A 26946-nucleotide genomic window follows, 5' to 3' on the forward strand; every position below is an offset into this window, starting at 1 on the left:
ATTTTGTTAGCAATTGCTTATATCTGACACCACTTAGTTGGTGTATATTTGGATGCAGAAGTGCAACTACATAGCAAACCACACTTCCTTGTCATTTCATGACATGAACACAGTGATGGGGTATGTACATGGCCAAGTCCCATGAGCATTTTTTTCCCACCCCGTTTATGTATCTCTGCAGTTCCTTTAGAATTGGGGGACTCTGCAGATATTTCAAAGTATGTGTGTCCCCTACATCCCGTACGGGCAAGCAGATACAATCTGACATAAAGAATCAACGCACTACCACAACGCTCCACAGTGCCATGGTATTTCATTGAGATCTACAAGCCGACAGGCGCAAGGGATGCCGGGGCTTGTAGTTCACTCACAAACAGAGCTGTGTGAATGAATGACAAAACCGTGTGGGCAGAGCACCGCTGATTTTAAAGAGGCAAAAGAGAATTTTAAAGAGATTTTAAAGAGTGACAGCTAGTACAGGGAACTTCTCCCCGTACTTCTGTCACAGGGAGTGTGGGGAGCGGGCGGCGGCTGCAGCACTGGGAACATGTTACATGTTGCATCCTAAAAACGGCACCAAAGCGGAGTTCCGGACGTTTTTATTTTTTAACCATTTGCCGCCTGCCCACCGTCAAATAACGGAGGGACTGTGCGGCTTTAGTGGCAACGCAGTGTTGCTAGGACACGGTGCAACCCTGATCTCTGTAAAGAGCCGTGGCCACGGCTCTTTAACTATGTGATCGGCTGTGTCCAATCACAGCCGGTCACATGTAAACATGGAAATGCCAGCAATCGTCTCTCATCGCCTCGCACTGACAGAGTGTGGGGCGAGGAGAGCCGATCAGCGGCATCTCCTCACAGGGAACAGTAGGAGATGTAATCAGGGCACTGATCATCAGTGCCCTGATTCCAATAAAGCGCCATCAGTGGGAGCAAACAGTGCCCACCAGTGCCAGCAATCAGTGCTGGCTATCAGTGCCGCCTATCATTGCTGCCCATCAATATCTATCAGTGCCACCCATCAATGCCCATCAGTGCCACCCATCATTGTCCATCAGTGCTGCCTATTTGTGCCGCCTATCAGTCCACACCAGTGCCACCTATCAGTGCCCCCCAGTGCCACCTATCAGTGCCCACCAGGGCCACCCATTAGTGCCTCTCATCAGTGCTACCTATCAGTGCCCATAAGTGCGCCATTTTAGTGCCTCCTCATCAGTGCCACCTAATCGGTGCCCATAAGTGCTGCCTCATCAGTGCCCGTCAGTGCCTCCTCATTAGCGCACATCAGTGAAGGAGAAAAATAACTTATTTACAAAATTTATGGACAGAGACTAAGAAAAACTTTTTTTTTCAAAATTTTTCATGTTTTTTAAAAAAAACCCAGCAGTGATTAAATAGCACTAAAAAAAAGCTCTATTTTTGTGAAGAAAATGATAAAAAATTTCACAAGGTTACGGTGTAGCATGACCGCACAAATGTCATTCAAAGTGTGACAGCGCTAAAAATTGGCCTGGGCAGGAAGGGGGTGAAAGTGCCCGGTAGGCAAGTGGTTAAATAACCCTCCTGACAGTCACCACTCATAGATTTTATATCGGCATGTGTTATCTATTGTACTGTTTCCAGTCTTTGTGCACCTCTCAGTACTTACCTGTAACTCCCGATGCAGCACGCATACTGATTGTGGGCATCTGAAGCCCGCTGGAACTTTCTTCCGGGATTAGGTGCAGATGGCTACCCAGCATGCACCTCTCAATCTTGCACATGTGCAGTGGGAAAAAATCATGGCCCACTGTGCTTCTAGCAGTGGGGGATGTCCATTGACTCCTGGGATTGATGACACTGCTATCCCAGGAGCCAATGGAAAACCGGAAATGACGTATCACACCGGGCCGAGACTCAACAAAAGGTAGAAGATGACAAAAAAAGTACCTGAAAATGAATGGGGGTGCGGTCATGAATAATTGCAGCCATTGTTGTAAATTAGGCTGGAACTCTGCTTTAAGAATCATTTTAAAGAGGAGTTCCGCCTGGAGGAAAAAAATGAAAAGTCAGCAGCTAAAAATACAGTATCTGCTGACTTTTAATATATGGACACTTACCTGTCCAGGGAGCCCGAGATGTCAGCCCCCCAGCCAATTTTTGGATTGGGTGCTGCCGCTACCATCTCCACTAGAGGAAACCGGCAGTGAAGTCTTTCGGCTTAACAGCCGGTTCCCTACTGCTCATGCGTGAAGCGTGCTGCACTTTATATTAGGCCCGGCGGCAGAGGAAGGAGGAGGGGGGGACTTCCAAGGGACAGTGCTGCCACGCCATCTCCAGGAAGTGGGGACCTGTCAAAAACAGGTCCCCCGTTCACCCCTAAAAGGGAGGAAGCAAATAAGTTTAGGTTCCACTTTTGGGTGGAACTCCACTTTAAGCCCCTGTGACAGAGACCAGGCCCTGATTTCCAATTTCGGTGACAACCTAGTACAGAAAATTAATGTAAATCTTTCTAGTGAGGATTACAACAAAGACACGAACGCTAACCCCTTCCGCATGCAATCCATTTTTTATATTTTCAGAAATACATTTTCTAAATAAAAAAATAAAGTCTACCTGTAACACCCAACCAAACAAAACGAAGGCCTTGTGAGAATGCATTATCCTGTGGCCTCTCTGCTAGTCCTGGATAGTAACTTGTCCTATCTTCTTTTCTCACCGGGTCTATCCTTAGCGTACAGCTGTTTTTCCCGGGTACCAATGAGGTTCGGTTCTGATATTGCTTTTCTACCAATGAGTTTGCTCTGCTGTCAAAAACATGCATGTAGTTCAAATGAAGGCGATACCAAGCAACACTGGCAGCTCCCATATTCTTAGGCGGTGGGTATGTGCAGGGGATCTCCACGCAGGAGCCCATCAAAGCATTAATTGTGCCAGGAAATTTCCAGTCCAGGCCAAAAAATATTGATAGAGAGCCTGGAAAATAGAACCAATACATACATATCCATTAACAGCTTTAGGAGTAAATGTACATAACGAGATGATGTGGACAATGATGTCCAAGTTTGGTGGAAGCTACAGTATTACGTAAATGTGATGAGCACTTGATTTGAAGGGCAAGAAAATCAGAAATTTTCTAATGTACTTAAGTAGATGGAGGTAGATTCATCCAGTCTGCTTAACAATGTACACTATGTGACCAAAACAATGTCAACACCTCTGGAGATGAGTTCTAGGTATTTCCAGTGAAGGACACGGACCTGATCATTACTAGGCATTAGAAAGTGGAGATGTTTGGAGCAAGTTAGGACCCATTTTGTTTAACTGCTTCCCGTCCGCCCAACGTCATATGACGTCGTCGACTTTGAGCGGTGATATCTAAATGATGTCTGCAGTTACAGGCATCATTCAGATATCTTCTTTTAGAGTCGGCGATTCCCTTCACCGTCAGAACAATCATATCGGCTGTTCAGCCGCTTAATCGTTCTTATAGGCGGCGGGAGGGGATGTCCACCCTCCTCTCACTGCCCTCCGGTGCTTCTCCCAGCTAACCCCTGAGATCGGCAAACCGGAGAAGGAAACCGGTGCCGGATGCTGACCATAGAGATTTCCGGCGTGCTAGATAGTCCCCGGAGTCTCTATGATCGTTCAGAGGCCGGGCGCGATGTTAGAACCTCTGCATTTGAAAAAATGCCAGCTGGGAAGCTGGGATCTTTTTTGGGGGGATTTCAGGTTTTCCAGCCTAGAGGTGAAATCTGACCCCAGATCTCGCTGTAAAGAGGACCTGTCGTGCCATATTCCTATTCCAAGGGATGAGTATGTTCCTTGTAATAGGAATAAAAGAGTAAAAAGAAACAAACTAGAAAAATCAAAAAAATAAAATTAACATAAAAACAAACAAAAATGGTGCATAAACCACAAATGCTTAAGTAGATAAGGTAAAGTTTACACCAGGACTTTGATAAATGGCCTTGAAGGAACGAGAGGAGTATTCCTCTCGCTTGTACTGTATGTTTGATGGACTATAAATACTGTACAATGTTTAAAGGGATGCCAAGGTCTTTTAACCTGTACTGTGAAAAATTTAATAAAAATCACTTAAAAGAAAAAAAAAACAAAACATTTAAAGCACCCCTGTCTCGCACGCAAAAGCGAACAGATACATAAGTCGCGCCCACATATGAAAACGACGTTCAAACCACACATGTGAGGTATCTCCGCGAACGTTAGAGTGAGAGCAATAATTCTAGCACTAGGCCTCCTCTGTAACTCATAGCATGTAACCTGTAAGAAAATTTAAAGTGTTGCCTATGGGGATTTTTAAGTACCGAAGTTTGGCGCCATTCCATGAGCGTGTGCAATTTTGAAGCGGGACATGTTAGGCACATCCACCACTCAAAAAGTAGAGACAGTTTCTGCCAATAGGTGAAGGAAAACGAGAGGAAGATAAGGAAGCCAAGGAGAAGGGCATCTGTGTGGAGCTAAAACATCAGCGAGCCCAGCCAAGTGAAGCTCACTTTGTCCGAACATTTGCAAAGGAACCTGAGCTCCTTAAGCCAATTCCATATGAGTTCATGGCATAAGGTACTGCTATTAAAACACCCTTTTCTCACAAAAAAAAATTATATTTAAAAAAAAAATGTGATTTTTTTTGGGAACTAAGTGCAATTCTGTTAGGGGCCAGAAAAATATGTAGGATATGTAGAGGGGGCACTTAATGCATTTTTATGAAGTCATGAAGGCTGATTTTCTAAAGCAGTTGAGAATTTTCACTTAATATATTGTAAGAATCGTCACCTCAATTATTCAGTCAAGCAAAGGCAAATTCCTATTTACTTATTTCATCTGGACATGATTGGGTCTTCAAAGTGTACAGGAATTTGCTTTTCACACGATTGGATAATAAACATGAACATTCACAAAATCTATTGAGTAAAGATTCTCAACTCTTTTAGTGAATTGGCCTTATTGCCTCTTATCGCTTCTCCATGATGCCTTCTGGATATTCTAGGAATATCCATCCTGGCACATTAATTCTTTGTTCGAGAAGGCTTGGCCAGTGGACACTGGGACCAATTGGGTAAAAGTAGTTCTGTCTTTGGGTACTTCATCAATAATCATAAACAGTAAAGACAACCAACAGTTGCATCTCACCAAGATAGGGTGATCTGGGGAACATTAGGATTTATGAGCTTTATGCTTATAATATTTATTTGGTTCCCCTAGTCAGGTAAACTCCTACCTTGAAGGAGGACAATGAAGACACTCCCTGTGAAAACCCTCATTCTCTGTGCTGCTTGTTGATAGCTGTATTCACAGTCATGAAAAAAGAAAAATCTGTAAAAAGATAGAAAAAAGCAAAAAAAAAAGTTGAATACCCTCTATATTAAAGCTTTATTGATCTCTGCTTTAGAAACACAGAGGGATCCTGTCCGCAGTATTGATACATAGAAGAGCAGAGAAAAAAAACAAGTGCTCCATGGAGTTTGCACAGCTGGATTTCCTCTCTCCTTCTCTTCCTCTTCACACAGCGACTCAGGCAGCAGCAGCAGCAATCAAATACTGAGAGGAGGGAGCTAAGGGCCAAGCCGCGCTGTGTGTGTCTATATAGCACGGCTCCGTAGACACACAGCTCTGGAGCACAGAAAAGGAGGAGCCAAATCGCTGGTGGGGGACCAAAGAAGAAGGGGTTCAGGGTCGCTCTGTGCAATACCATTACACAGAGCAGGTGAATAGAACATGTTTATTATTCTAATGTAAAAAAAATAAAAATATCTTCAGTAACACTTTAACTGCTTGCCGACCGGCTCACGCTGATATACATCAGCAGAAGGGCATGTACAGACAGATTAACGTACCTGTACGTTGCCCTTTAAGAAGCGGTTTGCGGGCGCGCCCTAAGTGACCTCCATGAGTGTGATCACGGGTCCCGTGGACTCGATGTCCGCGGGGGTACCCGCGATCGTCTCACGGAGAGGAAGAACAGGGAAATGCTGATGTAAACAAGGCATTTCCCTGTTCTGCCTAGTGACAGGACAATGATCACAGCTCCCTGTAATCGGGAGCGGTGATCAGTGTCATGTCACACATAGCCACGCCCCCCCCACAGTTAGAATCACTCCCCAGGACACACTTAACCCCTACACTGCCCCCTAGTGGTTAACCCCTTCACTGCCAGTGTCATTTACACAGTAATCAGTGCATTTGTATAGAACTGATTGCTGTACAAATGACAATGGTCCCAAAGATATGTCAAAAGTGTTCGCCATAAAGTCCCGATAAAAATCGCAGATCGGCGCCATTAGTAAAAAAAAAATTTTTTTTTAAAATGCCATAAAACTATCCCCTATTTTGTAGACGCTATAACTTTTGCGCAAACCAATCAATAAACGCTTATTACGATTCATTTTACCAAAAATATGTAGAATAATACATATCGGCCTAAACTGATGAAAAAAACAGTTTTTTTATATATTTTTTTGGGGATATTTATTATAGCAAAAAGTAAAAAAAATGTGTTTTTTTGCTAAATTGTCGCTATTTTTTGTTTATAGCGCAAAAAATAAAAACCGCATAGGTGATCAAATAACGCCAAAAGAAAGCTCTATGTGTGGGGAAAAAAAGGACGTCAATTTTGTTTTGGAGCCACGTCGCACGACCGCGCAATTGTCAGTTAAAGAGCCGCAGTGCTGAATCGCAGAAAGTGCTCTGGTCTTTGGCCAGCCAAATGGTCCGGGGCTGAAGTGGTTAACTTAACTCAACATTGTCTGACATGCTACCCAAGCTAAACGTCTATTCCAAACATCAATAACTTTTTTGGTAAAGAAAATTCTTTGTAAGCTTTAAAACGAATGCAGCCACCACATTTAGGGCCGGTAAACTGCAATAACTTCCATTTTTGTTCTTGGGTTTAAAGCTGAAGTTTTGTATTTCTGCTCCTTTTGTGATGTGCCCCACAATTCTATCCACTTCCTCCCAGTGCCTGGCCACCCTCTTTACTCATGTTGCAGTCATTCAGAATAAGCACCCCCTAAATCCATTTTTCTCTATAGTTCTGGCCAAACTGTACCCCAAATATTGTACTGTCATAGGATTCTTTTCCCCTAAATGCCTAATTTTACATTCAGAAACTTTGAACTGTGGACTTCATTGCTTTGACTAATCTTCCAGCAATGCCAGTGCATGTTCTGTGTTATAAACACCTCCAAGAATATGAATCCTATTGCACACCTTTGCGTCATCAGCAAAAAGACTTACCTTGCCCACCAGGTCATCAGATATATCCCTTATGAAGGGAAAAATAGAACAAGACCACATACTACAGATCCTAATGACTGAACTCTGTTCTAAATTAACCCCATTTACAACCACACTCTGATCTTTAGCCAACTTTGTATCCACTGAACCACCCAAGGATTAAGTCCTAGCTCATAGCCAATTGTGTATCCAGTGAACCATCCAAGGATAAGGTCCTAGCTCATAGCCAACTGTGTATCCACTGAACCACCCAAGGATTAAGTCCTAGCTCATAGCCAATTGTGTATCTGCTGAACCATTCAAGGATTAAGTCCTAGCTCATAGCCAACTGTGTATCCACTGAACCATCCAAGGATAAGGTCCTAGCTCATAGCCAACTGTGTATCCACTGAACCACCCAAGGATTAAGTCCTAGCTCATAGCCAATTGTGTATCTACTGAACCATCCAAGGATTAAGTCCTAGCTCATAGCCAACTGTGTATCCACTGAACCATCCAAGGATTAAGTCCTAGCTCATGGCCAACTGTGTATCCACTGAGTCACCCAAGGATTAAGTTTTAGCTTGTAGCCAACTGTGTATCCACTGAACCACCTAAGAGTTAAGCTCTAGCTTGGAGCCAACTGTGCATGCAATGAACTACCCAAGGTTTAAGTCCTAGCTTGTAGCCACCTGCATATCCACAGAGTCACCCAAGGGTTACTTAATTCCTAGCTTTTATCCAATGGCATATCCACTTAACCAGCCAAGGATTAAGCCCTAGCGAGTAGCCAACTGAATATCCACTAAACCACCCCAGAGTTACTGTAAGTCCTAGCTTGTAGCCAACTGTGAATCCACTGAACCACCCAAGAGTTAAGTCGTAGCTTGTACAACGTATGAGATCATTATGTGGTACTGAATCAAATGGTTTGCTGAAATCCAGATAGGCTTTGTTCACAGCACCGCCCTGACCCTAAACATTTCTAATACAGTTACAGAAGGGTCCTGGCTCATCTGGACTGCCACATAGAAACACAGAGGTGTCCAGCCCATGGATTTTTGGATAAAAATGTACAACTGCTTAAAATTTAAAAATGCATTTTGAACAGTATCTTACCTTTGCCTGCAGCTTAGGAATGAAAGATTTCTGAAAGCAGAACAAAAATGTTCATGACAAGTCCCTTCCAAAGAGTTCACAGTACTCTGTTTATCATGCTTCCTGTGGTGATGTAATCTCCCCATCACTCACAGTGGTCAGATAAGATAAACTAGAACATGACCATCACTGTGGGTATGGTTTAATGTTGTTATTAACACTAGAGATTTAAATGATTACATGAGTCCATTTGAGGCCCTGGTTTGCTTTGCCACATAAGGGGTTGAGTTACTAAAGGCAAAATCTGTTCACTTTGCAAGGGGATTTGCCCCAGAGCTTAGTGAAGGAGGTGAAGCTCTGCTGACTTCCATATGTGCAAGCAAAAATGCTTTTTTTTTTTAATGTTCCCTGCACATGAAATGGGTAATCTTTGCAAAGTAAAACTTCACCACATTCACTATTCGCTCTGGGACAATTTCCCTTCCAAAGTGCAACTTCCTATGCACAGTGAACAGCCTATTTACCTTTAGTCAATCAACCAAAGAGTACACAGGATTGATCTATTCATTTTACTTTACAGATGACTGACGTGAACAAAGCTTTTTTCACAAAAAAGATAACAATGGCCCCTACCGCTTCTTAAATTTTACTAAAAAAAAAAGTGAACAGCATTAAAATTAGTTGTTGTTAAAGTGCTCAATTATTTTCCGGTGAGTGCGCACTTTGGAGAGGAACGGAGGAGCACATGTGTAATGTGGAAGAGTTGGCACGTTGGTTTCAACCATAAAAACGAATTGAGTGGCACTTTAGATTTGGATGCTATTTATGTACTTTTGTTGTGCACAAACTAAACTGGATGTTGTTTACATATTTATACTCTCTGGCCACTTTATTAGGTACACCTTGCTTGTACTGGGTTGGACAACCTTTTGCCTTCAGAACTGCCTTCATCCTTCGTGACAAAGATTCAACAAGGTGTTGGAAACATTCCTCAGAGATTTTGGACCATAGTGACATGATAGCATCACGAAGTTGCTGCAGATTTGTAGGTTGCACATCCATGATGCAAATCTCCTGTTCCGACACATTCCAAAGGTGTTCTATTGGATGAGATGTGGTGAGTGTGGAGGCCATTGGAGTACAGGGACCTCATTGTCCAGTGGTGAGATGATTGGAGCTTTGTGACATGGTCCATTATCCTGCTGGAAGGAGCCATCAGAAGATGGGGACACTGTAGTCATAAAGGGATGGACATGGTCAGCAACAATACTCAGGTAGGACGTGGCATTTAAATGATGCTTAATTGGTACTAAGGGGCCCAAAGTGTGCCAAGAATATATGCCCCTCACCATTACACCACCACCACCAGCCTGAACTGGTGATACAAGGCAGGATGGATCCATGCTTTCATGTTGTTTATGCCCAATTCTGACCCGACCATCTGAATGTTGCAGTTGAAATCCAGACTCATCAGACCAGGCAATGTTTTTCCAATCTTCTATTGTCCAATTTTGGTGAGCCTGTGCGAATTGTAGTCTCAGTTTCCTGTTCTTAGCTGACAGGAGTTACATCCAGGACTTCTGCTGTTGTAGCCAATCTGCTTCAAAGGTTAATATGTTGTGAGTTCAGAGATGGTATTCTGCATACCATGGATGTAATAAGTGGTTATTTGAGTTACTGTTGCCTTTCTATCATCTGGAACCAGTCTGCCCATTCTCCTCTGACCTCTGACATCAACAAGGCATTTTCCTCCACACAACTGCCGCTCACTGGATATTTTCTCTTTTTCGGACCATTCTCTGTAAACCCTACAGATGGTTGTGTTTGAAAATCCCAGGAAAGGTCAGCAGTTTTTTTAAATACACAGACCAGCCCGTCTGGCACCAGCAACCATGCCACGTTCAAAGTCACTTAAATCCCCTTTCCTCCCCATTCTCAAGTTCGGTTTGAACTTCAGCATGTCGTCTTCACCACGTCTAGATGCCTAAAGACATTGAGTTGCTGCCATGTGATTAGCTGCCATGTGATTAGCAAGTTACCAAGCAATTGGATAGGTGTACTTAATAAAGTGGCTGGTGAGTGGATATTTCATTAAAGCATTTTATAATTGAATTGGTTCATGTCCACATTGTTATGCTTTAAGCACTTTTATAGAAGGAATCATTTAGAATTTAGAATAATTTGGGAATTGTATTCTAGAGAGCTTTAATAAAGAATTTTAGAGCTGTTCACTTTTTTTTAGTAAATTTTAGTTTATACACAAAGGGGGACATGTGTTGGGAACAGCAGTTGGGTGCACAACTCTATAACTCTATCTCCTTTCCATGGTGTTAACTGGGTTTAATCTTTAGAGTTATACAGATATACAATTTTATATGGGCAATGGGGATATGTCCTGGTAATATCTTTTACATTTTTACATATACTATATATATATATATATATATATATATATATATATATATATATATATATATATTTATATGTCTCCTTCTTAGGATTTATCATGTTCCTTACACTGAGGTGTCTGCTGGGAATATTCAGAAACTAAAACACCCTTGCATGCTATGTGCAAATCCTTCTTCATACCTGGTGGGTCCCTTTATGCTTCGTCAATATTTTCGGACTGTAAAAATTCCTTTTTGGCAATATTTAAAAACAAGAGTATTTTTGTACACCTATATTTTTGATAATGTATAATTAATTATACTTTACAAAAAACTCTGTAGCAATTAATCCCATTTCTGTTGTTGTTTTTTTTTATTTATCTCTCATAGTAATCATTTCATACAGCACTCTAGAATGTCCTGAAGAAGCTCACTGGAAGCGAAACATGTAGAGCGGTAGTGTCTGTAAATGTATAGGAAATGAATGTGATACGCAACAAGGGTTTTTTTTTTTACGATAATGTTTTTATTGTTATAAATAAAATATATTTTTTTATAAATTAAAAGATACTATTTCTTTCTTTTGACACCTTTAAAGTCCTGCAGTTTTCCTTTTTTCATGTATTCTTCATTAAAATTGGGTTGTGGTGATATCACAGCCCAAATTCTCTTTATTAAAAGAATTTTAGAGCTGTTGACTTTTTTAGTACATTTTAGTTTATACACACAGGGGGAGATGTGTTGGGAACAGCAGTTGGGTTGCACATTCTCTAGTATATGGCTTATGTTGGGTCTTCACAGTTTTGGGTATAAAAAATCAGTGCGGTTTCATTTTTTTTTTTATATTTTGGCCATACCAGTTCTTAGATGTGGTGGCTGCATTAATTGATTTTTTTTTTTTTGCAACTACCCTTGCCACTTATTATGACCTGGACTTAAATCACAAACAATCTTAGCTTCCTTTAAGGCCTGGTTCACACCTATGCATTTTTTAATGCGTTTTCAGTTTTGCAGAAACACACTAAAGTCCATTTAACATGGTTTCCTATGGATGTAGTTGATTTACTAAAGAAAGATAGGTGATTCACTTTGCAAAGGAAGCTGGACTTGGTCATTTTCCCCGGAGATTAGTGTATGTGATGCAATGTCAATTTTTCAAAGAATACTCAATCACATGCAAGGGCGTTAAAAACAAAACATTTTTGCTTGCACTTGATTGGATGATGAAAATCAGCTGAGCCTCATCTCATTTACTAAGCTCTGGGGGAAAATTCCCTTGCAGAGTGAAGTCGATTTACCTTTAGTGCATCAACCACCATGAGTGCTCACCAATTTATACAAGGAGCGTGCGCTAAACAAACGAGCGGCACAAAAGAACATTTACGCCATGCTCTACAAAGCACGTGAAATGGGTCATGTGCTTGCCATGGCTAGAGCATGCATGTCTATGCATGTGCACTGTAATCGCAAATCCTACACTATGCACATTTTTACATTGTGTTGTTTTTTCTTTTCTTTTTTTTTTTACATTAACCTTTAAAGTACAGTATATCAGCAACTTTAAAAGTCTGCAGTAATAAACTCCTGTCGTCGTATTATATAGTAACAGGGATTTTTTTCAGCAGGAACGTGGAGGAACGCAGTTCCGGCACCTCCAGCAATGAATGTATTCAAGGAGTGCTGTGGTGTGCTGGAGGGTCTATTGATGCTTGCTGCTTGGAGATCTATTGTCACTGGGGATCTATTTTTGTGTGGAGGTCTATTGTTGCTAGTCTTATGTTTCTGGGGGGGGCAATTGTTGCTGGGGGGGATCTACTGTTGAGGGAGAGGTCTTTTGTTGCTGCCTCCTGGAGGGTCTATTGATGCAGTTTGCTGGGACATCTGTTGCTGCTGGGGGTCTATTGTTGCTGGGGTGGTATTTTGTTGTGGGGCTCTATTTTTGCTGGGGTGAGGTCTATCATTGCTGGGTGGGGTCTACTGTTGCTGGGGTAAGGTCTATTGTTGCTCACTGCAGAGGATCTATTTTACTGTCTTTCTTTGTTATCATTAACAAATTCCCTGCAAATCACTTAGTAGCAAAAATGATACTTGGTTCTGTATTCTCTAAAATGGGTGGTACTGGGAGGCCGGTGGTACAGCCGAGATTTGAACCATGTATGGCCTGCCTTAGGCCCCTTTCACACACGTGGACCGTTGGTTTTATCAGTTTAGGCACGTTTTTTTCAAAGAAGAAAAAGGATGAAGTTTACAATAGTTTGTCATCTGTTTTTCACAAGTTTTTTACTTCCACCAGCTAGAGTCCTTAACCACTTGAGTCATGGAGCCATTTTTCTCATGCAAAAACGGACCGTTTGTCAGTTTACATCAGTTTTTCATCCAATCCATTTTGTTAACGAAAGAAAAAAATGGTTTTGATCTGTTCCAAAAAATGGATGTTGACGGAAGCAGATGTAAACAAATGTGAGTGGATGATCATCTGTTTACACCCGTTTTTACAAAGAGATGCCTTCATTGATGTCCATTTTTCAACCGTCAACGGATGGATGAAAAGCAGACAAACAATCTGCATGTGTGAAAGGGGCCTTAGTTGTGTATATATATCCATGCATATTGCATGTGCAATGTAAATTCTATGAAAATATGGGTGATTTAGGCTAGTTTTTGGGCCCATTGATGAGAAACCAAGTACATCAGTTTCAGTAGATCTAGAACTTCATATCTACACATCTGTGTCTCTTGGCACATCTACAAAACTTTCAGAGAAACAGATTAACTGATTCTTGAGAAATGGGTACTTCCTCTTTTAGAAGAGTGACCTTTATTGTTCACAGTAAGAAAAATTTCTGAACGTCACGCCACCCTGATACTTCATACAATCATCATATTAAGTCTTCACAAAATCTTCCTCTTTATTTTTCTTCCAGATGTCTCTCAGACGATGGGAAGAGGAGGTTTGAAACTCAGCATGGACTTTCCTTTGCTTTCTGCACCAATTCACTTGGAATACATAAATTCTCCTCTAGATTATGGATAGTCTCCAAGCTAAATCTTATTGGGACACTCCAGGAATGGTCACAGACACCCCACCCCAAGGTAATATTGGTTAAACTTAGATCAGGGAACTCTCTGTTTCTGACTCTATCAAGGCTACAAAACCTAACTTCTACCAGTAGTGTTTACAGCTTTTTTGAGGGATGAGGTATGGACCCAACTTGACCCAAACCCAATTTTGTGGCTTACTCCAAGAAAGGTCCAAACTCAAAGGAAGGAAGAACATACTACATAATGCTACATCGTATAAAGTAAAAGAGCTGTGTTACTTCTATTGGTGCAATTAATGGATGGAACCTTTAAAGCAAAGTGATGGAAGACCTCATCTCTAAAAGGTAGGTCTCTACTGCAAATAAAGCCTAAGGAACTTGTCATGGCTGGACCTATGCAGGAAAAGGAATCTTCCGTTTAAAATCCTAACCCTGGACATTGATTTGGATATTGTTTGAAAGAGCTGAGTTGAAAAGGTTTTGACTTGTGCTGAGAATTAAAGTAATATAATTGCACAGACAGCTGGTGAAGTTTTAGGATGGGGGAGCGCCAGACCCCGTCCTTCCTTTTTGACCCCTCCCACTTGGTGAAAATGGGCGTGGCTTCAGCAAAATAGTGGGCATGGCTCTAAGGTGGTGTGATTAGCGTCTGAGATGAACAAGGGATGGAGGGAGAGGGAGAGAGTGTTAGCACTTCAATCATCCCAGCACCATGGTTGTTATGGTGTCAGGATGATTGGAGCGCATTATTTCTATTATTACATTATTACAGTGTCCCTCTGTCCCATGAAATGCAGCCAGCCTGTGTCCCTGCGTCCAGCCTGTGTCCTATGAAATGCAGCCAGCCTGTGTCCCTGTGTCCAGCCTGTGTCACATGAAATGCAGCCAGCCTGTGTCCCTGTATCCAGCCTATGTCACATGAAATGCAGCCAGCCTGTGTCACATGAAATGCAGCCAGCCTGTGTCACATGAAATGCAGCCAGCCCGTGTCCCTGTGTCCAGCCTGTGTCCTATGAAATGCAGCCAGCCTGTGTCACATGAAATGGAGCCAGCCTGTGTCCCTGTATCCAGCCTATGTCACATGAAATGCAGCCAGCCTGTGTCACATGAAATGCAGCCAGCCTGTGTCCCTGTATCCAGTCTGTGTCACATGAAATGCAGCCAGCCTGTGTCCCTGTGTACAGCCTGTGTCACATGAAATGCAGCCAGCCTGTGTCCCTGTGTCCCATGAAATGCAGCCAGCCTGTGTCCCTGTGTCCAGCCCATGTCACATGAAATGCAGCCAGCCTGTGTCCCTGTGTCCAGCCTGTGTCCCATGAAATGCAGCCAGCCTGTGTCCCATGAAATGCAGCCAGCCTGTGTCTCTGTGTCCAGCCTGTGTCCCATGAAATGCAGCCAGCCTGTGTCACATCAAATGCAGCCAGCCTGTGTCCCTGTATCCAGCCTGTGTCTCTGTGTCCAGCCTGTGTCACATGAAATGCAGCCAGCCTGTGTCCCTGTGTCCAGCCTGTGTCCCATGAAATGCAGCCAGCCTGTGTCCCATGAAATGCAGCCAGCCTGTGTCCCTGTGACCAGCCTGTGTCACATGAAATGCAGCCAGCCTGTGTCCCTGTGTCCAGCCTGTGTCCCATGAATTGCAGCCAGCCTGTGTCACATCAAATGCAGCCAGCCTGTGTCCCTGTGTCCAGCCTGTGTCCCATGAATTGCAGCCAGCCTGTGTCACATCAAATGCAGCCAGCCTGTGTCCCTGTATCCAGCCTGTGTCACATCAAATGCAGCCAGCCTTTGTCTCTGTGTCCAGCCTGTGACTCTGTGTCCAGCCTGTGTCACATGAAATGCAGCCAGCCTGTGTCCCTGTGTCCAGCCTGTGTCCCATGAAATGCAGCCAGCCTGTGTCCCATGAAATGCAGCCAGCCTGTGTCCCTGTGACCAGCCTGTGTCACATGAAATGCAGCCAGCCTGTGTCCCTGTGTCCAGCCTGTGTCCCATGAATTGCAGCCAGCCTGTGTCCCATGAAATGCAGCCAGCCTGTGTCCCTGTATCCAGCCTGTGTCACATCAAATGCAGCCAGCCTGTGTCTCTGTGTCCAGCCTGTGACTCTGTGTCCAGCCTGTGACTCTGTGTCCAGCCTGTGTCACATGAAATGCAGCCAGCCTGTGTCCCTGTATCCAGCCTGTCTCCCAAGAAATGCAGCCAGCCTGTGTCACATCAAATGCAGCCAGCCTGTGTCCCTGTATCCAGCCTGTGTCCCATGAAATGCAGCCAGCCTGTGTCCCATAAAATGCAGCCAGCCTGTGTCTCTGTGTCCAGCCTGTGTCCCATGAAATGCAGCCAGCCTGTGTCACATCAAATGCAGCCAGCCTGTGTCCCTGTATCCAGCCTGTGTCACATCAAATGCAGCCAGCCTGTGTCTCTGTGTCCAGCCTGTGTCTCTGTGTCCAGCCTGTGTCACATGAAATGCAGCCAGCCTGTGTCCCTGTGTCCAGCCTGTGTCCCATGAAATGCAGCCAGCCTGTGTCCCTGTGTCCAGCCTGTGTCCCATGAATTGCAGCCGGCCTGTGTCACATCAAATGCAGCCAGCCTGTGTCCCTGTATCCAGCCTGTGTCACATCAAATGCAGCCAGCCTGTGTCTCTGTGTCCAGCCTGTGACTCTGTGTCCAGCCTGTGTCACATGAAATGCAGCCAGCCTGTGTCCCTGTGTCCAGCCTGTGTCCCATGAAATGCAGCCAGCCTGTGTCCCATGAAATGCAGCCAGCCTGTGTCCCTGTGACCAGCCTGTGTCACATGAAATGCAGCCAGCCTGTGTCCCTGTGTCCAGCCTGTGTCCCATGAATTGCAGCCAGCCTGTGTCCCATGAAATGCAGCCAGCCTGTGTCTCTGTGTCCAGCCTGTGTCCCATGAAATGCAGCCAGCCAGTGTCCCATGAAATGCAGCCAGCCTGTGTCCCATGAAATGCAGCCAGCCTGTGTCTCTGTGTCCAGCCTGTGTCACATGAAATGCAGCCAGCCTGTGTCCCTGTGTCCAGCCTGTGTCCCATGAAATGCAGCCAGCCTGTGTCCCATGAAATGCAGCCAGCCTGTGTCCCTGTGTCTAGCCTGTGTCACATCAAATGCAGCCAGCCTGTGTCCCTGTATCCAGCCTGTGTCCCATGAAATGCAGCCAGCCTGTGTCCCATGAAATGCAGCCAGCCTGTGTCTCTGTGTCCAGCCTGTGTCACATGAAATGCAGCCAGCCTGTGTCCCTGTGTCTAGCCTGTGTCACATGAAATGCAGCCAGCCTGTGTCCCCTGTGTCCAGCCTGTGTCTCATGAAATGCAGCCAGCCTGTGTACCACCAAATGCAGCCAGCCTGTGTCCCTGTGTCCAGCCTGTGTACTTACCTTGCTGTGGTGTCCTCTCCTGCGATGTCTCCTTCCACTGGCAGCGGCGATTCCGCTCCTCATATTTCCTGTTTCCTCTCTCCCGGGCACAATGGGAGAGAGAAAACATTAAGTGACATCAAACTCGGATGTCAATCAAACTGCCCGGCCATAGTAATAGATACTACAAGCGCCGGGCGGAAGCTATTCGGCACTTCGGAAAGCGCCGCAAGGCGGGCTAAACACCCGCAAATGAAGCGCCATGTCTGCAATCTCGTGATTGCATAGACGTGGCACTTCCCATAAGTGCACTGTGTCCGGCGTCGCACTGTGTCCGACATCCGAACACAGTGCACTTAACCACTTGAGGCCCAGGCCATAGCCGAATGACGGCCACAGCGCAGACCTCAATTTCCAGGAGGCCGTCATGGGACGTCCTCCCCTGTGCATGTGCACCGCGCGCACCCTGCAGGGCGCGCAGTGATCACTGAGTCACGGAGACTCACATGATCACAGATCCGAGTAAGAGGCCGATCCCGGGCCAATGACAGCTGATTACATGCTGTCAGCGTGAGGAGAAAAAAAAGCCGATCATCGGCTTATGTTAAAGGGACATCGGTCCCGAAGAGGAAGGAGGCACATATGCCACATCTGTGCCTGCCATTGCCACCTGCATTTAAGTACAGTGCTGTATGACCGCGCAATTGTCATTCAAAGTGCGTCAGCGCTAAAAGCTGAAAATTGGTCTGGACAGGAGGGGGGTTTAAGTGCCCAGTAATCAAGTGGTTAAGGACCTTTTTTTGTTTTTTTCGTTTTTTTTAAGGGCCAGCTTTAAAAAAAATTTCTTGTGTCTGCCTGGAGGGGGGGGGGGGGGGGGCGCTGCCTATGCACCCCCTATGGACGGGCCGCCACTGGTGCAGGGTTATCTTTGAAAGAAAGAAGCACATTTGCCTCCTTGTTTAGCTTCACTTATGTTGTGTAGGTCTTTTGGCTCTGAGAGCCATGGAGGTCCCCTAAAGTTTTTTTCAATATATGGTATACAGATATTGTTTGAATGAAAATGCTTTTGATAATGGAATAAAATGCTATTTAATGCTTGCATATAAAATTTGTTTGTTTTTTGCCCCGTTTTTATGGTTTTGCTCTCTTTTTTTACTTTACCTCTGCCGGCTCATATTGCTATATTGTAATGCCTATGCATTCCACAATGTGGCTCTGGTGACCGGATGTTATAGTTAAAACAGAGCAGAGAAGAAGGTGTTTCTAAGCGCAGTAATAAAACATTTTAATGACAAGGAAGGGTTAAAAACACTTAAAAGATGGAAGTGAAAAACAGGCAGATCAATGAATCCATGACCAAAGGCGGCTCTCTAATTAGGCAAATTAGGCGGTCGCCTAAGGCCTCGCACTCACAGGGGCCTCGCGGCCGCCTAATTTGCCTGTTCTCAATCACTGAAGTTGATGCCAGCAGCTCCGTCCACCCCCACTGGGACTCTGTGGCTTAGGAGCTGACGGACAAATCAGATACTGCCCGCAGCCTGAGGAATAGCGGCCTCATCACGGAGCGTCCCAGTCCATGGGGCCTCATGTTTAAGTTTTGCCTAAGGCCTCACAAAGCCTAGAGCCGCCTCTGTCCATGACGTCCAGGGGGATGCCTCCTGGGAGTAAAGAAAGCTGCAGGTGGAAGTTCCAGCCGACCAGCGGTGGCAAACACTGTGTCTCTGATCCAAGATGCAGAGCTATGCTTTTAGGGCCAGCAAGGAATACAGGCAAACCGGAAGTGACGTCAGAGTGGGCGGGGCATGTTTCGGAGCATGCCCAGACGCTGAAGGAGTGTCTGGGCATGCTCCAGATCCACCCACTCTGATGTCACTTCCAGTTGCCTGTATATCATGCTGGCCCTGAAAGCATGGCTCTCCATCTTGGATCAGGGACACAGTGTTTCCCACGGCTGGTCAGCTGAAACTTCCACCTGCAGCTTTCTTTACTCCCAGGAGGCATCCCCCTGGACACCATGGATTCATTGATGTGCCTGTTTTTCAATTCCATCTTGTAAGTGTTTTTAACCCTACCTTGTCATTAAAGTGTTTTATCACTGCACTTAGAAGCGCCTTCATCTCTGATTTGTCTTTCCTATAGAGTGTGCTTCCCTCTTCTGAAGTGCTGCCGTTGTTCATTAACCACATTTTAAGAGCCAGTCATGTACTGTTTATTAAAGTCTCCTTGTTATCCAGAGCGCCCTATTCTGCACACTCCTTGGATTTTATAATTATACTTATATATAATGTGTATAATATATAAATATATGGTTCTTGTGTTCCACTATATGGATATTTAATTACATTCTCTGAGCAAGAAGGGGAAAGAGAGTTAGAGCCAGGAGGGCATAAAAATATAAGCAAATGTACAACCTCCTGCGGGTGAGGTGGATGTTCTGGCAATGGAGGACCTTAGTTCTTTGCCAACTTGAAGCTGGGCAAGACTTTGCAGCCCCCTGAGGACTGGGGAAGCCCAAAAAGAACACTGAAAAAAACAAAAACAGTGGGCACACCAGCCTTGAACATTACCTTAAAAAATGTTTTATTAAAGAAACAGATGTGTACTCACAAACAGCACATGATATCAAGCTCATCGATATCCACAGTGACCCGCACACTCTGGTCCACTGCGCCAATCCCAGCATAGGGAAGACACTTCCAATGGCTGACACGTTTTGAGGGTAGGTACCTTCTTCCTCAGAGCCAGAGTTTTGGCTTCCGTACTAGGGTTGCCACCTGTCCGGGATTCACTCGGACAGTCCAGGTTTTGAATCCTGTGTCCGGTTTTCAGGTGGACTGAAACGCTTGACACATTATTCAGACCAGGCTGTGGCTCCCCAAGTAACCAAGATAGTCACACACAAATTTGTTGCCATCCAAAGGCTGCGGGCGGCTGTCTAGGGGCAGGTTCAACATCACTGGGGGGGGGGGCAAGGAGATTATGTCAGCAAGAGCAATTTGGCCACACCCACTGTTCAATGCAGTGTGCTAAATGCACCGCATTACTACTCTCCTTGGGGCACCCAAAGATGTCCCAGGCTGCTAAAGTGTTCGGGTTTGGCTTGAAGAAAAGGTAGCAAACCCTATACCGTACGCTGGACCAGAGTGTGCAGGTCACTGTGGATTATGATGAGCTTCATATCGTGTGCTGTTTGTGAGTACACATTTGTTTCATTCCTTTAAAAAAATTCGTTTTTAAGGTAATGTGCAAGGCTGGTGTGCCTTCTGTTTTTGTTTTTTCCAGGGCATAAAAATATGGTGACTTGTGAGTAAGATTTAGGACATGGCCTTCAAAGGGAGCTGCTGAGTTGGTGGAACGTGTTAAGGACCACTGCATAGCATGGGCTTCCCCGGGGTGTTTTTTGCACCATTTATAGAGCATGTGCTGTATACATTTGACCCAGGTCATACCAGTTTAACGACTAAGTGTGACCTCCCTTTTTCAGCTGGATATTATTTGGCATATTTGGACTGGAACCATGTTTGGTGGTTTTGGTTTTAGAGACTGCAATTCAGGTCTATCATATGGTTGGTTTGGGTTAGTTCTGAACTCTTTTTATGTGTTATATGCGTAGGGGTATTCAACAATCATACTAATGAAAATTTGAAATAGAACCTTTCCGTCTCTATTAAATACCTAAATTTATACCCATTTATGTCATCATTGGGGTCTGGGCTTCTCTATGCAATACAGTTGGTGGAGGGTGGGCAGAATGCCTCAGTACTTCTCTCGAGGGTCCTCAGCCCTGATGCAAGCAGTGGGCTGGCTCTTGGGAGGAGTTATGCAAAGACCACAATGCCTTGATGGGTAGATGTCAATTTGGAGGAGCGAGAGTTCCTAGGCAGGCTGTATTTACACGCAAACTGCCCAAGATAATGCCCACATGTGATACTGAGCCACCATGATTGAAAGAAACAAAATGCAAGGAAGGATGGGGTTTGCAGGGAACAGTCAGACTGCTGAGGAAAGAGCCAGATGATGATAGACATCCTGCAACCAGCAACTTCTAATGCACATTGTGAAAAGCTTTCAGTGTGCAGTAAAGAGTAAGAAATTTCAGTATAGTGCAAAAAGAGGAAAAGACATTCACAGGATCCCATGCAGTGTGGTTCGGTCGATGCGGTGCACACATATAACTCTCCACATTTTCAAATTCTTTGCCAAGGCTCTTGCAAAAGCCACACAGTGAAATGTATATATTACTAAAGAATTATTATGCAACTTGCTTCAAAGTGGTTCACCACTTCTGCCTCAGGCACTGACTGATGAAGAAGCAGGGAAACCCCTTCGAAATGCTTTTTGGTTATACAAATCATTTTTTTTGTCCATTCCACAAAATGGCTGCCATCATGGTAATGGTGTAGAAGCAACCTTATTGGCTGAAGAAGCTGATACTCCCAGTCTACATGCTGCTTTCATGGGCATTAGTGAAAGCTAATATATGGATAGATTTGGGATTTTATACCACAGGTCCCAAATGTACTTCATTTGGAGGGACTCTCTCTTTGGAACCAAACCCATCTGTTCTTTTTCCTCCTCATTCGCCCCTCTTTTTGGTCTGATGTATAGACCTCTAGAAAAAAATAAACTATTAAAGGACCAAAACTGTTATAGTACAAAGGATAATTGATTGTATTAGTCAGTTTGCAAAACCTTTATAAAGGAAAGCGGCGGTGAGAAAAAACTCACCAATCTTTTTTTTTTTTTTCTTGACCAATCTTTCTTTTTGTTTGTTTAATTCTTCTTCCTGGTCCACGTAACTGAGGCATGGCATGTGGGCTTGTCCTTTGAATCAAGACCTAAAAACACACACAGCAGAGGTCTCATCTACAGTAATTGCAGCAATAAAACAGTTATTGTATGATAAAAAACAAATTGGCAACTCACATGTAGTAAGTTTGTGAAGGCATGTAGAGCATTAGAGATCAGGACATCTAGGGAACCCTGTAGCAAAGGTGTCCAGTCCAAGGATTGTGCCTCCAGCTGCGTAGACGTAGGAAGTTCAGAGTACTTTGTCATGTACCTGGTAGGAGACTGAATTGACAAGGTTGGCCTCTCTCTCTCTGGTATCTCCAACTCAGGCTCCACTGAAGGTGGAACAGATGGTGCCGAGGGACAGGAGGAACACGAGTGCTGGCAGGTGTTGGTAGAAGAACTCTCAGAAGGAGATGCAGGCTTGAGAAGTCAGGCCAGGAGCAGATGTGAAGCACGCTGGACCAGCCGAGGCTAAAGGGGCACTCCACATGTACTGCAGGTTCTGGAAGTTTATTGGAGCTCTCAGCAAGCTTTAGGCAGGAACACTGCGACGACTGGAGCAGTTATGAAGGACAGCCAAAGCAGACACTCAGAAGTAGTATGAAGACCAGTCGGAAGCAGGAGTGAGGTCACAGAGGTAGCCAAGTTCACTAGCAGGCAGGCAGGCAGAAGCATAAGCGTGATCAGGAACAAAGACGGGGTCAGGAACAGGTGAGCAGAGGTACAGGCAGAATCTAGGATCAGGTCAGTAACAAGCCGGGTCAACAACGGAAATCAGAAACAGAATACACTCAGGACACAATAAAAGCTGAAGACCAGTCAGTACAGACAGTGAGCAAGAGCATCCCCTGAATAGCCTATCTGGCGCCAGAAACCAGGGGCACGCTCCCACGTGCGTGCATTTGCGTGCCCTCTTACCTGTGTGCATGCGCGAGCCCATGTTTATTTATATTAGTGATGTGCCTATGCTCATTTCTATGAGCGATGCTATGCGCCAGTCACTGTACTGGAGTTCCCTTACATACTTCCTGGTCAGGTGGAGACTCCAGAGGAACCCAATGGATGATGTCAGATGGCAGGGGATGTCCTGCGAGTGTGGTTATGCATTTCAAGGCATTCCCGACTCTTTGTCAATACTTTGACATACTTTATCTATACTCAGGGGCGGACTGACCATTGAGCCACTCGGGCACTGCCCGAGGGCCCTGGGCCACTAGGGGGCCCCATCAGGGTTGCCAGCCTCAGTAAAACCAGGGACAGTATGTATAAATCATTTTTTTTTTACATCTGTCTGTGTATACTGTGTGTACATGTATGTGTATACTGTGTGATTGTATACCCCATAATCTCCTATTGCCTGGGGGCACCATGAATTATCAGTCCGCCCCTGTCTATATTTTGCCTACATACAGGGCCTCCATTAGATCATTGGGCCCCGCACAGCATCCTACTTCCCACCTAGCCGTTTTCAAGACACAACTGAAAATCTCTTCTCTCAGTACTTTAACCCCCCCCCCCCCCCACACACACACACACACACACACACACACTTCCCACACTTCCCTCACCCAATAATTTTCAAGACACAGTAGCATTTCCATTGCCCAGAACTTCAACCCCCCGCCCAGTACGCTCAATTCCCCCAGCAATGTTAGGAAAATCAGAAATTTTTTGAGCTGGGAGATACTATTAGGTTACACCCAAATTCAAGTGTAATTATCCAGAAAAATCTCCTATTGCATGCAATAATCTTACAAAATTAAACATTAGAATTAAATATCATATATAGGCCCAAAAACCAGAAAGGCTCATCGAAGCTAAATCCCAAATGGAATTCAAAAGAAAAATCATCAAAAAAGAGCAAAAAACATCACTGCGGGACTCAAAAAAAAAAAAATCAAAAACCACATTAAAGTCCCATGAACGACTGGCTGTGACACTGCTCCAGGCTACAACGCGTTTCGTCACTGCTAGCAGTGAACTTCTGAAATGGTTTGGTGAGGAAATAGAGCCTTCCATGGGGAATCTAAGCACAAAATGATGCCAAAGAAGAAGGGAGATGCCAAATACGTCACAACTAGGACTGGGACCAGAAGTGACATGACTGTAACAGGAAGTGCCACCATACCAATGGTGCAACAACAGCCTGAAGCCCATCAGCAATACCGAAAGTGATGTAATTGGAACAGGAAGCACATCCATGGCAACGGCACAACAACACCGAAACTGGAAATGATGTCCACTAAAAAGCGACAGGGCCACTAAAAGACAAAGCTTCCAGTCAAAGAAAACACAGAACTAAATTATACTTATCCAAAATATACTCAAAATGTTTTAGGCTTAATAAAAGGGCCAGAAAAGGATAGACAGATCGTGTGTTCCTATTAGTTAGGAATCACAATCCGTCACTTCCTCTAGTCAGTCCCCTACCCCTTCAGTTAGAAACACGTATCAGGGAACACGGTTAACCCCTTGATCACCCCCTAGTGTTAACCCCTTCCATGCCAGTGACATTTTTACAGTAATCAGTGCATTTTTTTTAGCACTGATCGCTGTATAAATGTCAATGGTCCCAAAAATGTGTCAAAAGTGTTGTCCGATGTGTCCGCCATAATATCGCAGTCCCAATAAAAATCGCAGATCTCCACCATTACTAGTAAAAAAAAATAATAATAATAAAAATGCTATAAATCTATCCCCTAATTTGTAGACGCTATAACTTTAGTGCAAACCAATCAATATACGCTTATTGCGCTTTTTTTTTACCAAAATTATCTAGAAGAATACATATCGGCCTAAACTGAGAAAAAATTAGCTTTTTTTTAAAAAATGGGGATATTTATAATAGCAAAAAGTACAAAATACAGTATTGTGTTTTTTTTCAAAATTGTTGCTCTTTTATTGTTTATAGCGCAAAAAATAAAAACCGCAGAGGTGATAAAATACCACCAAAAAAAAGATGTCAATTTTGTTTGGGTGCAACGTCACACGACCGCGCAATTGTCAGTTAAAGCGACGCAGTGCCGAATCGCAAAAAATGGCCCGGTCATTCAGCAGCCAAATCTTCCAGGGCTGAAGTGGTTAAAAACACTAGCGCTGAAAAACGCTAATAAACGCTATTGCAAAAACGTTGAAAAAACACACTGCAAAGCTACTGGCATTTTTATAACTTTATTATAACGTCCAGTGTGCATGAGGCCTAAAAGTCAGCAGCTACAATATGTGTAGCTGCTGACTTTTATTTATTATTTTTTTTGGGGGGGGTGGAACTCCGCTTTAAAATCTGACTTGTATCTTAGTGCAGACTTCTGGAAGAATTGGTGAGCCAATCACACAAACAGGAAATTATGTTTCGGGGGGGGGGGGGGGGGGGGGGGGGGGCGTTCTGTACACATTATGTATACAGAACACCTCCAGGTGGCCATATTGCATTTTCAGAAAATGACAGCGCTGCAAATTGAAAAGGAAAGGTCATTTTTAAAAACATTCAATCACAATATGACTTGTGTCGCAATTGTACACGCTATATTATTTTTTCTTTATTTGATTTTTTTTTTTTCCCACGAAAGTGGAGTTACCCTTTAAATTTCAACTTCACATTAGACATTTCTGTCTTTCCAAGAACTTAACTTCCTGTGCGTCGCCCCCTAGTAATCATGATGATGTTCCTTGGTTTCTTGCAGCAATGTTTTTTGGTTTACTCTTCTATTTATTTATTAAAAGAATCGTTCAATTCCCGTGACTTGAGCAATTTGACGCTTGAATTTCCTGTACAGCATTATGGGAAATTTCACAATTTCTCACTTTGCTAACCACATCAGCCGTGTTGTGAAAAGCACAAATGAGATGTTTTCACACGGAGCCCAATCAGATACTTTTTTGTAATGTTACCAAGTCTGGGTGTAGATATAAGAATTACGATCGTTCTTTTGTTGTCTGCGCATAGTACAACTTCTTCCTTTAAGAGCACTTTCACACTGAGGCGCGGGGGGCGTCGGTGGTAAAGCGCTGCTAGTTTTAGCGGCGCTTTACTGATGTTTTACAAGAACAGGAAAATGTCATTCTTGTATGTGTGCACTGTAAAATATTTTTTACTGACGTTTTAGAGGCGCTTTTCAGCCTCTAGCGGGGCAATTTTAACCCCGATAGCGGCTGAATAAAGGGTTAAAAGCGTCTGCAAAGTGCCGCTCCTGCGGAACTTCGCAGGCACTTTAGCGGAGCTGCCCATTGATTTCAATGGGCAGGGGAACTTTAGGCGCGGTGAACGTGCTGCAAAGATGCGGCTTGCAGGACTTTTTTAAACGTTCCCTTGGGCTTTCACATTGGAGTGACAGGAGAGGCGCTTTGCAGGCGCTATTTTTTAGCGCTATAGCACCTGTAAAGTGCCTCAGTCTGAAAGTAGCCTAAGATGTGACGGCCCAGATTCATCAAGCTAATAAAGAACTTAGGCTACTTTCACACTGGGGCGCGGGGGGGGGGGGGGGGGAGGCGTTAGCGGTAAAGCTACTTTTAACCGTGCACTACTGTTGTTTTCAGCAACACTTTTTGGACGCTAGTGGGGTGCTTTTAGCCCGAAAAAGGATTAAAAGTGCCCGCAAAGTGCATTCCATTGATTTCAATGGCAGGGGCCTTTTAGGAGCGGTGTATTCAAGGCTCCCGCAACACCCCAAAGATGCTGCTTGCAGGAGTTTTTTTCCCGTCCTGCCAGCGCACCATTCCAGTGTGAAAGCCCTCGGGGGCTCTCACACTGGGGCTGCAGGGGAGGCGTTTTTCAGGGCCTTTACAGGCGCTATTTTTTTCCCAAAGGCACATTAAAAATGCCCCCCAGTGTGAAAATGGCCTTAAAGTGGAACTACACTGAATGTGAGAACCACAAATCAAAAACGCTACTTAAAGCGGAAGTAAACCCATCCATAAAACTGTTTCATTTCCGGCACGTGCCGGAAATGTAACACTCCCATTGGTTGTGCTCTCAACCAAACTGTGAAGCCATCCAATGGCTGGTGTCATAACTGATCACATGTGCAGCATCATGGCAGTTGTAGATTAAACA

At 44.3% G+C, this 26946-nt stretch overlaps 2 protein-coding genes across 3 annotated transcripts in view; one reads left to right on the forward strand and one right to left on the reverse strand.

Annotated features, from left to right (window-relative positions):
- Positions 1–9264, reverse strand: part of LOC141109809 (B-cell receptor CD22-like) — a 99438-nt gene extending 90174 nt beyond the window's left edge. The window contains exons 1-3 of the mRNA XM_073601077.1: positions 9191–9264; positions 5222–5316; positions 2596–2955 (exon numbers count right to left, since the gene is read on the reverse strand). Of these exons, the coding sequence (XP_073457178.1) occupies positions 2596–2955; positions 5222–5316; positions 9191–9264 (529 nt within the window). The remainder of the gene's footprint in view (positions 1–2595; positions 2956–5221; positions 5317–9190) is intronic.
- A 4338-nt stretch (positions 9265–13602) lies between these two features.
- LOC141110458 (B-cell receptor CD22-like) overlaps positions 13603–26946 on the forward strand; it is a 44273-nt gene continuing 30929 nt past the window's right edge. For both annotated transcript variants that reach the window (XM_073601810.1, XM_073601809.1), the window contains exon 1: positions 13603–14086. The gene's annotated coding sequence lies outside the window, so the exon portion shown is untranslated. The remainder of the gene's footprint in view (positions 14087–26946) is intronic.

This window comes from Aquarana catesbeiana, linkage group LG10 (genome assembly GCF_042186555.1).
Source record: "Aquarana catesbeiana isolate 2022-GZ linkage group LG10, ASM4218655v1, whole genome shotgun sequence".
Lineage (NCBI taxonomy): Eukaryota > Metazoa > Chordata > Amphibia > Anura > Ranidae > Aquarana > Aquarana catesbeiana.